The sequence below is a fragment of the Musa acuminata genome, chromosome BXJ2-1 (assembly GCF_036884655.1).
Source record: "Musa acuminata AAA Group cultivar baxijiao chromosome BXJ2-1, Cavendish_Baxijiao_AAA, whole genome shotgun sequence".
Taxonomy (NCBI): domain Eukaryota; kingdom Viridiplantae; phylum Streptophyta; class Magnoliopsida; order Zingiberales; family Musaceae; genus Musa; species Musa acuminata.
In genome coordinates this window covers 10,094,547-10,105,881 of record NC_088338.1, presented here as the reverse complement: position 1 = coordinate 10,105,881, position 11,335 = coordinate 10,094,547, and the positions used below count along the sequence as shown (strand labels likewise).

At 39.3% G+C, this 11,335-nt stretch overlaps 1 protein-coding gene across 2 annotated transcripts; it reads right to left on the bottom strand.

Moving 5' to 3' along the window:
* Positions 1 to 378: 378 nt before the first annotated feature.
* LOC103989948 (F-box/kelch-repeat protein OR23) lies at positions 379 to 6,260 on the bottom strand. Of its 2 annotated transcripts, XM_065093268.1 has the most exons (3): positions 5,092 to 6,260; positions 1,441 to 1,543; positions 839 to 976 (listed from the first exon to the last, which is right to left on the bottom strand). In XM_065093268.1, the coding sequence occupies exons 1-2, from the start codon at positions 6,090 to 6,092 to the stop codon at positions 1,477 to 1,479; spliced, it is 1,068 nt and encodes a 355-aa protein (XP_064949340.1). In that variant the 5' UTR covers positions 6,093 to 6,260; the 3' UTR covers positions 839 to 976; positions 1,441 to 1,476. The 2 variants fall into 2 exon arrangements, with proteins under 2 accessions (XP_009407198.2, XP_064949340.1); XM_009408923.3 differs by lacking the exon at positions 1,441 to 1,543 and having other exon boundaries at positions 379 to 976.
* Between the last annotated feature and the right edge of the window lie 5,075 nt (positions 6,261 to 11,335).

Here is an 11,335-nt window from a genome sequence, read left to right as displayed (position 1 = left end):
CATACCAATAAATAAACTTGCGAGAATAAAACAGTCGATGACGACCATCCTAACCTTAAAAATCAGTAAGAGGCCAAATAAAAAAATATGAAAAGAACTGGCCCATAAGTATACTCCAAATGAATATATATATATATATATATATATATATATATATATATATATATATATATAACACATTAGATTCACACGTCTATACACATCAAAACAAATATAAGACCTATAATAATCCGCCAATCGGATGTCAACAAAATTAACCATTACAAAACAACAGGACCATCTAGTTCATCATCTCCAAAGAACAAATGCTCATCATATCGATCCAGTGAGAATTGATTTCCATTACATGTCCAAAGTTCCTTGAACGTGTTAGGCATGTGCACAAACAATACAGGTTTTCAACCAAATAAACACTTTGTCCTACATAATTACAAGTAGTACTGTCTCTGCCTTGAATACAAGGACACAACCAGGAGAGGCTAAATACAAAAATATGTACATAGATTGAATCGTCCCAAGTTTTGATATACAATAATTACCTTAACCCTCGACCAACAGTATGCAGTTATACATCAGTACTCAATGCCCTGACCAACATATCATACACGTAATATCTATTACAGGGTTGAGAAAATGAAAGATCTACAAGCTTTGACCACTTATAAAAGGTGCAGGACGCCCAGAACATTACAGTCGAATTGTGCATGTGATTACAGTTTTGAAATCAATGGTTTGATTGAAAGGTGGGTTTGTTGTCATGAATCTCCACCTCTTCTTTTCAGGGTTGTATATTTGAATATCTAAAGTCCATCTTTTCTTGGGCATTCTCCGATGGTCCGATATATCAGGACTCTGTATTGCTGTTGTCAGCACATACAATTCTCCATTCATAGCAACAAACGAACATGAGCTGCTACCTGGAATCTTCTTTCGCAAGCTAGACTCTTTTATCCAACGGTTTAAAACAAAGTCATATCTGCAAAAAAAAGTCTCCAAGTTGATGATTTTAGGAAATAGGGTATGTTAAACCACCTCAGGAAACAAATAAGGGAACATCTTTTGAGAAGTCCACATATCATGCAATACAAAACCATTGAACGTCAATTTCAGCAACTACCTAAATGTGATCTACTTCTGTACGTTAAGACTGGAGCATTTGATCTTATCAAAGTCTTATTCTAAGTAACGTGCTAACTAAAGCTCAGTTATCTAATTAAACAAGCAAAACAAAGTTGCAATCATGTGAAGAACGCAGCATAGAAATGGATCTTGTCAAATGTGAAAACATTTTCATTAACATGCCACTGGAAATTTTAAAACAAAACCTAAAATCTAAACTATCAACAGAACAACACTGCTAGATATGTATTGTGTAGATCATAGCAGCAATAAGATACTTCATGGTTAAAATGTATTCAAACTGTCATCAGGATATGGTACCTATTAAATATCAATATCCATGTGAGATCATGCACATCAAAGAGAAGTCTGTGATATTGGAAATGGTAAAAAATGCCACAGCACTCCAACAAAAACATAGCGCCTGTGAAATATAAAATGTCTGAGGTGCTTGACACTCGCCAATATAAAAATTATAAAAAAATATAATTAAGGAGAACAGTAAAAATAAAAATAAAAATTAGACAATATCATTTCATTTTCAAATATCAATACTAAGGCATCAAATTGAATTCATTTAATGAGAATTGCTGGGAAAAACAGAGAGCAAAGGAAGTTAAGAAGGTGGATTGCCAGAGCCCCCACACAGAGGCAAAGAGGAGAGAGGCACACTGTCGAGGGAGTGGTTGGTCACAAACAGGGAGGAGAAGAGCTGGTCGTTGACAAAAAGAAGAGGCAGTCAATGGTCAAAATCTAGGTTTTTCCGTGAAGAAGTAATCGCAGGGGCAGGTTTGAGGTTTTAATTTGTACTTGATTAAATCAGATCAAGTGGCTGACTCGAGCCATGGTATGATCCAATCCTAAAAGAGTGATATATGTCAACCCGGGTGTGCCTGATGACCAGGCCTAGATGCTTGCATAGGTCATCCTGAGGCACTCAGGTCTCGCACTGCCCAAGCACCTGATGACTTCACTAGTACTGACACCACATTTGTACAATCTGAAATGAGAATATCTTAACAAAGAGTATCTGACAAGTCATTTGATACTCATACCAAAGTCAAAAAGTAACTTTTAGAAAATGGTCCTTAATAGATAAGGTAAAAGATTATAGGTGATACTGCTAGTCATTGCCATGTAATTTTTGATCGATCTAAGAAAGATGTTGTAATAGGAATAGATCAGTTTCCATAATTCACAGGCTGGTGAAGTTATAGGAAACATCTACCATATATATTTTGGAATCTTGAGGCAAATGTTTTCTTAGTCACTGCCAACAGGAGGTGTCACAAAGTCTAGAAAATGACAGCAGTTAACATTGCAAGGAAAATGTCTTTTAAACAGAATGAACTCAAAAGATCTACAGCGACAACAGTCTCTCCAATTCCAAATAGGAGTCTATGATCTTCCAAAGCATCTAATGAAATATAAGTGATAACTAGATTTAATGGTGAAGAAAGGCATCATCTAAGTAGCCTGTACATTGTATTTATTTGTATAACAAACATGATACAAATAAAACGTATCTTAACCCAAGAACTAGGTCACACATAGCACATGACAAGATCTAGGGACTTAAAGCGAAGTGATGAGTGAGATCACAAAAGAATAACGACATAAATTCACATGGTTTAGAGTATCAAACCACATTCACAGGTTAAGACATCCAAAGAGGTAAGATTAAAAAAGCAATACAGTGAATCGTAAAAGATAAGGGGCACTGCCAGAGATCCCCCAAAATAAAGATGTTTCAAGAAACACTTCAACACATATTTCAAGGGAAAAAGACTTGAGACTCAAGGGGTTTCACAATGGACCTCTAGCCTTTAATGATCAAGGTGGCAAAAGAAAATATGGAGTGGCAGTAGTGTTGGGGACCTTTGACATCCAAGACAAAGCCAATATAAGACACCATTCTTCAGTAGGTCTTAGTTCAAGGAAATTTAGGAAAACGTAAAATACATAAGACGATCATCATAAAAAGAAAAATCTAGTTAAGGAGTATCTTAAAATATAGATCTAATCATGATACTAAGAAACAGGAACTCACAGCAAATTCTCCAAGTTCGACTTTTAATAAAAAAGGAATAGGTTTGACCCCCACTCTATAAAAACTGATGAGCATAATCACTGACATGGACAACCATGATGCAAGATTTTATGACCATAACGTCTGTAGCTTTAAGTGTGACATATCACCATGGAAATCCACTTTGCATTTCAAAGTTGAAAAACTCACCTTATCTCTAGTCCATAAGATCTCAAACAACAGTCATAAACCATCCAGTTTTTAATAAACATCCCCTTATTTGTAAATTAGGCAGCCTAAGTACAAAGAGCACAGTATCATAGAAAAATAGAAGGCAAACGACCATGTCTGAAAAGTTTATCTTGAAGTCTTAGAATCAACTGATGAGGTCCAGATTCAGGACAAAATTTGAATGAGTTCATTTACATATTTGTGCCTAAAAATTTAGTTATGATAGACTTGCTATTTCTTAAAATTTTTGGAATTAAATTAAATAGACTTTAAGAAGGGTAGCAAGATACATGTAGAGGCAGTTTTAGACATAATATGATTGCTAATATGACAATAACAACAACAATGAGCCTTTCTTATAATAAAGTTTTAATTGGAGTTTTGACAAAGCACCTCACTTTGTCTTTATTATTTTTAATAAATTTTTTTCATGTCTCCCTCTACCTCTTCATCCATAGGTCTCCTTCAAACATGTTCAAGCCAATTAGATAATTTTCACTCATTTATTCTCTATCAAGAAAATGCCTAATTGTTCCCTAATAAAAGAATTTTTTATTCATCATTTCTTATAACTCCACACATCCATCTTGGGATTCTCATTTAGTTGCACTAGCTTATTGAACATATTTCTTGACCCCAAGCACTATGACTCATGAAGCACGACTAACCTTACAAGTATCTTGAAATTTTTCTTAAATCACATGACCCATAAAGCATGACTAACCTTACAAGTATCTCATAATTTTTCTTAAATCATACAAGACATGGAACGTTCATCTCCATTTTAATCACCCAACTTTTTCTTCATGAATAATGTCTTTATCAATCTCCCATTCTGATTGAGCATTGCATCCAAAATATTTAAAACTTTTTATTCAGGATAGCTTCTTATCTATTAATGTTAAACATACCCTTATCTCTTTTCTATGTATTTCTAAAGCCACATTTCATATATTCAATCTTGGTACTAATCTAAAACCTTTAGTTTATAAGATTTTCTTTCAAAAATAAAATTGTAATTAATCTCAATTAAGCTTCACCAATCAATACACTTATTCTCTATATTTTATCACACACCAATATAATTACTAAATCTTCTTTTTCACTAAAATCCATCATATTAAACTACTAAGAAATCTATCCCAAGATTTTTTTTTAACCAAAAATAATAATATGCAGACATTTCTTCTTCTATTGGTGTATTTTCATTATCTCAATAAAATTTTGACACAACATACACATAAGACCACTGACAACAAGCATGAAACTTTGTCAAATCTCATATGCATGAATCGATAATATAATTATTATCCTATCAAAACAGCTTTTTAAGGATTATGTATCAAAATGTACTATTTTTAAAACTTGTAAAGGCTACAAAAAAGAGAACAATTAGATCAGATCTGCTAAGAATTATGTTCTAACATATTTATGGTTGAACAAGAAGCCTAGTGAAGATTAATTGCAAAACTAACCCAAGTGATCTTCCATATTTAGCGAATGATAGAAAGAAATAAAAATTAAAAAACTTCTATCATTGCATGTGCAATACAGTTGAAAATGAAGGCAAAAAAAACTGTAAAAAATCAAAGCTTATAATTATAAAGAAAATTTCATATATAATTTTCAGATGAAAATGCAACATAAGAAACTTTTAGATGCAATTAAAAAAACCATCAAAATCAACTAATCCTAAGTTTAAAAAAAATTACCTGAATATATCATTTGTGTCGAGCATAAATATCTCCTTCGTCTGACCATCTTCTCCATCAAGTGCCACTACTGCCCCCAGTTTCCTTCGCTCCCCTTCCTCCCACATGGCTTCCACTTCCCTCCATTTCCCACTCCTAAGGCCTAGCACCATAGCGTCTTTGTAGTACACATCCGCTGGCACCACTCCTGCCAACGTCCTGTAGTCACCGTAACCTCCCATAACCCAGAATTCGTCCTCCTCCCCGGCTTCCCTCCTGACCAAAAACCCCACGGACCCTGCCCTGTCCCTCGGCAGCCCTGTCCATATTCTCCACTCACCAGATCGAACGCAGTAGCACTCCACGGAGCTCATCCGGCTGCCCACGGAGGGGAACATCGTGTGGCGTGAGCCGCCGCCAGCGACGATGATCGTGCCCTCATCGTTGTTGCCACCGTCTGATGGGCGCAACGGCGCGCAGGCGAAGCTGCCACGGGGGAAGAGCATGTCAGGGAGGTGGTCCCAAGAGAGCGTCGGAGGAGCGGTGAGGTCGAGGCGGTGGACGGCGGCGGAGGCGATGGGGTGCCCGAGGGGGTAGGAACGGGCGTCGAACTGGGACCCGCCGAGGACGTAGAGGTGGTGGCCGAGGGCGACAGGTACGAAGTTCGAGAGGCCGTACAGGTAGGGGCTGCAGGGGAGCGGGGGCAGCAGGGCCCAGGCAGCGGTGGCAGGGTCGAAGAGGCAAGGCGGGGTGATGGCGGGATCGGCGGGGAATAGGGCCAGGAGGTGGCGGCAGGGGAGGCGAAGACTGCGGCGGAGGGGGAGAAGGGCGCGCGGGGCGAGAAAGGCGCGCCACGACCGGGCGGTGGCACGGAGGCGGGACTGGTGGGAGTAGGGGATCGACGCGAGGATCACGGCCGCAAGGTCGTCAGGTAGGCTGGGGATCAAGGTTCCTCGGATGGCCGCGTTCGGGGTTAGGGCTTCAGCGGCGATGGCGGTGGAGGTGGACGACGGCGACGCCATGGCGAGACGGAGGAGGAGATCGGGAACCGATAGGGAGAAATGGCAGGAATGGGGAGTCGGTTACTAAGCCCTTGTTTCATTCTTGCCAAGTCGCGGGGAAGCGTTACGGAGCGAGTGGAAGCGGTCTACGAGGAGATCCGCTGTTGGTATTAGAACAGAGCCCAAATGATGGAGTGGACACCCGATGACGTCCAACACAAGGGAGCCACGTTTATACTTTCTGGGGAATTCGTTACCGGCGTATCGTTGTCAACGTGGGGAGTCCCACGGATGCACTGTAGATCGATCGAGTCACCGGGGAAAAGACTCCAGGGTGATGTGGAATCTGTTGGCCATGGGGCCCACTATGGGTCAGTCCTTGAAGGGCCGTATCTAACCGTTACCCTTTATTACCGGTGTGGTGTATTCAGCGAGTAAAATTCGTTGGTCGATCGATCGTGAAATCAGACGTCGAGTCACGGGCGAAGATTTTGGATAGAGAAAAAAACCCCCACGGGAAACATCGGAATTGTGTTAAAGGGATTTTGTCTCTTGCTTGGCTTCTTTTTATGGTTATAAATTCCCTGATGTTTATAGAGAAATAAGTAATTATATACATTGATCGCCCAGAAAAACATAAAGATCATCCGATCTTGGAAAAACGAATGACCTCTGTGGTTTTTTCCTCTTTTGTACTCTCGAGTACGGTTTAGTATCTAATAGGCTTCTTCAACAATAATACTTCAATATTTTTAAGAAAAAATTCTTATCCCCTACTTTATTACAGATTAAAAATAAAACTTATGATTCTCTATTTTGATTTAAGAAAAAAATTGATTCGGCTTTCTTTAGTTTCTTTAATTCATTATGTGTATAAAGGTTTGACTTTGTTGAGATGTTCAAGGTATCATTGTGACGACTCTAGCGTGATAGAAGTAGCTCTGAGGTGATTTTTGTGTAATCTCAATTTATCTGAGGTGGTCTTAAGGTCAGGCCGAGAGGGGATCTGGCTTCTCAGCAGGTTCCTGTAAGAAGGTTAGTGTCGGGAGGAGTTTCCCGACCCAACCCCTTAGATATACAAGTTAGTTCTGAAAATTATATGGGGTGTGAGAGTTTTTGGAAAGAGATCTGACCCCTGGGCTGACGCTAGGGGTCAACTTTTATACCTGACCGATTAAGGAGATCCTTCATAATAGACTCAACGTTGCCCCCTTTGTGTTTTATCCATGGGGACGATAGGCCTGAACGACCTTCTGTGGACTATTGTCTATAAGGACCGATAGAAGGGGGGATAGACTCGAATGATATCCGTGAACTATTGGTCACAAAGGTTGATAGGGCTAGTCCGAACAACATCCCATGGACTATTATCCATGGGGATCGATAGACCATAACCACCCCTCACGTTATTGCCCAATGGAGGGTGATTCAACCATTTTCTTTCATGTCAGTGTTTCTAGGGTGATTAGTTGGTGGATGAGGATTAGTTGCCAAAATATTTCCTATCATTTGTCCTCTCGTGAAGGCATGCTTCATGGATCTTGTAAGAGGGGTTCAGAGTGCATCGTTTAGTTCGTCTAATATGGGAGCATTCAGGATCTCGTCTTGCGAGTTAGGTTTTCCTGATTTAGGTGTCTTGAGTATATTGGGCTTGTGTTTTTATCATAGTGGATTTACCTTGGCATGGGTCGGGTTTTCTTGACTCACATACCTCGGGCACTTTTACTTTTATGTAACCGCCATAGCAAATTTATCTTGGTATAGGTCAGGTTATCGCAACTCACATACCTCGAGTACTTTTAGCTTTGTGCCTCCATCGTAGCCGATTTACCTTGGCATGAGTCGAATTTTCTTAACTCATACGCCTCAAGTGTTTTTAGCTTTATGCCTTTGTCGTAGTGGATTTACTTTAGCATAGGTTAGGTTTTCCTGATTCACATGTCTAAGGAGCTTTTAGCTTTGCACCTCCATCATAGCGGATTTATCTTGGTGTATATCGAGTTTTCCTAACTCATATGCTTCGAGCGCTTTTGGCTTGAGATCTCCACCGTGGTGGATTCCCATGTCCCTTCTCTACCGTAGCGGATCTTGAGTTTCTCGACCCGCCTTGGCAAGTCTTCAAGTCTTCTCTTTACTGTGGTTGATCTCTTATCCCTTATCCATCGTAATGGATCTCAGGACTCCACGTTGTGGTGGATCCCTTGTCCCTTCTTTAGATCTCGGGATTGCTTGCCATGGTAGGCTTTCAAGTCCTCTCTTTGCCATGACATATCTCGTCCCTTTTTAGTTGTAGCGAATCTCAAGACTACCATGGAGGATTTCGGAGCTTCACTCCATAGTGGTGGATTTCATGGCCCATTCCGTTATGGCAGATTTCGAGGCTTACTCCACCGTAGTGGATTTTGAGGCTCATTCCATTATGGTAGATCTCAAAATGTGATTTTCTCATGGCAGATTTTGAGACCTCTCCTGCTAGTCATAGATGCCCTGTAAGCCAATCACATGAGTGATAGCATGTGTGACTCGACATACATTCTTTTTACTTATTATCATTATTTGATATTTTATAATTTTATCTTACGTGTTGCATATATTATGATATCCATGAATCTATGCAATGAGAATCAGATCGTGATGAGATCACGATAATGAGACTGATTCACCTTTAAATGCAAACCCTAAATAATCCTGGTCATAAGTTACTCAAGAAGGAAATCGAGATAACTGGATATATTGGTATGTTATATACCTATTCATATGATGGAAGTAGTTGGTCTCATAGCTGCTCATGTGAGGACACTAAGGATACAATGCAAGTGCTCATTGGAGAATGAGTTCATTGATTGATCTGCTCACGGAATGTTGGATGGTTGATGATACCTTACTATTAGACAGCAATTCCGTAGTCTCAGTAGTGTATATGATTCTTAGACTTGAGACACCAAGAATGTTTTGTATGAGTAATCCACTCTTTGATACCAAACTTAAAGGTTTGGAAGTTTCAAATCTAGAACAGTCGGTTATTGGGAGTGGCAATCAATCTTACAAGGGCTACTGAGTGTCGATAGAGGATCATCTACTCTCGATATTATGAGAGGAATATCCTGTATGTTCTTGCTTAAATAAATCTGTGGCCAAGGTCGTTCGATTTGAGAGATAAAAAGTTCTCCAAGAGAATCCGATTAGAGCAAGACTCGAGGAGAAACTGTATGGGCCTAACAACACCATGCCTGATATATGGTTTCTAGGATATTAAATGGATGAGGGACTATAGGTATATGGTAACAGAGGACATATAGGTCCAATAGATTAGATTTTCTTGTATCATCTAGTGGCTTAGTTCCTCTGCAATTGATAAGTTGAGTGAATTATTATGGAGATAATAATTCACAGAGCCAAAAGGAGTTCTAACATATATGACTTACGACCAGCTCAATATTGGGCCTGTAGGGTTACATGCATATGGTAGGCATTGCGATGAGTAGAGGTTCAAATATGAGATATCCGTCGGAGCCCCTATCTTATTGGATATCCAATAAACCCCTAAATTATTGGATCCCATGGATATAATTCAATAAGAGCTAACAAAAGATTATTGGGTAGAGATCCACTGGTCTAAGAGGGTTGGGTAATTGGATGAAGAATTAGTACCTAATAGGGTATGATCCATTAGGGTTAAGTTAATTGGGGGCCTTTATAAATAGGAGGGAACTAAAGGCCCATAGACTAGGGCTTCCTAGTTGCCACCTCCTATTCTCCTCTCCCATTCTCCTCTTCAAGTAGCAAACATGAAAATTTGAGGAGCATCGTCGCAGCCCTATTGTATGGATACCGCTAGAGAAAAGAGCGTTTGACCTCTTTCATCTTCTCATACAGATCTACATGGATTCAAGGATATACGATCTCCCTAGGTAAAACACATCTATCTCATACGTGGATTTAAGTTTCATGGATTTTTACACACCAATCTTTACATGACGATGAACAACTTTTGGAAAAATTTAGGGTTTTATTTTATGTTCTTCCTTTACACATGTGATGTTGCTCATATATTTCCCTACATCTCCCACCTTGGTGGGCTTTGAGCTTTTCCGCCATTGGAGCCCCTTAGGGTTTATCCTAGATGGAACACTTGTCTCAATCATAGGAGGAGAGAGATTGGCAGCTCTCCCTTAAATCCCTCACTCACTAAGGAGTGGGACTCACTCCCCACCTAAGCCTCTAAAGTCTAAACCCTTCGAGATCTTGGGAGCTTGTTGCATAAATATATTATGATGTATGTGGATCTATACAATGGAAATTGGATCGTGATAAGATCATGATAATGAGACCGATTCACCTTTAAACATATACCATAAATAATCCTAGTTATAGGTTTCTCAATAGGGACATCGAGATAATCGGACAGACTAGTGTGTTGAATACCTATCCATATGATGAAGGCGACTTGTCTCATAGTTACTCGTGTGGGAACACTAGGGCTATAGTGTAGGTGTTCATTAGAGAATGAGTTCACTGATTGATCTGCTTATGGAATGTTGGATAGTTAATGATTCCTCATTATCAGATAACAATTTCGTCGTCCCAATAGTGTACCTGGTCCTTAGACTTAAAACACAAAGGATGTCTTGTATGAGTACTACACTCTTTGATACCAGACTTATAAGTTTGGAAGTTTCAGATCTAGTATAGCTGGTCATCGGGAGTGGCAATCAATCTTACGCTATTGGGTATCAATAGAGAATCATCCACTCTCGATATCATGAGAGGAATATCCTATGTGTTTTTGCTCAGACAAATTCTTAGTTAAGGTCATTTGGATTAAGAGAGAAATAGTTCTCTAGGGGAATCCAATTAGAGCGAGACTCGAGGAAAAACTATATAAGCCTGATAGCACCATGTTTAGTATACGGTCTATGGGATATTAGATGGATAAGGGACTATATGTACATTGTAACTAAGAATAAATATGTCCAAAGAATTAGATTTCCCTATATCATCTAGGGACTATGGTGTAGTGGCATAGTACGTTTGTAGTCGATGAGTTGAGTGAATTATTATGGAGATAATAATTCACTGAACTAGAAAGAGTTTTGATAGGTATGACTCACTACTAGCTCGATATTGAGCCTAGAGGGTCACACACATATGTTATGTATTGCGATGAGTAGAGGTTCGAATATGATATATCCGTTGGAGCCCTTATCTTATTGGATATCCAATAAGCCTCTAAATTATTGGATCATATATATGAGATTCAATAA

What these genes read in the sequence shown, in the direction of transcription:
- LOC103989948 (XM_009408923.3), bottom strand. Translation starts at nt 6,092, where the DNA reads ATGGCGTCGCCGTCGTCCACCTCCACCGCCATCGCCGCTGAAGCCCTA. An exon ending in GACACAAATGATATATTCAG is followed by an intron (nt 977 to 5,091) that starts GTAATTTTTTTT and finishes TTTTTTTTGCAG; the next exon opens with ATATGACTTTGTTTTAAACC.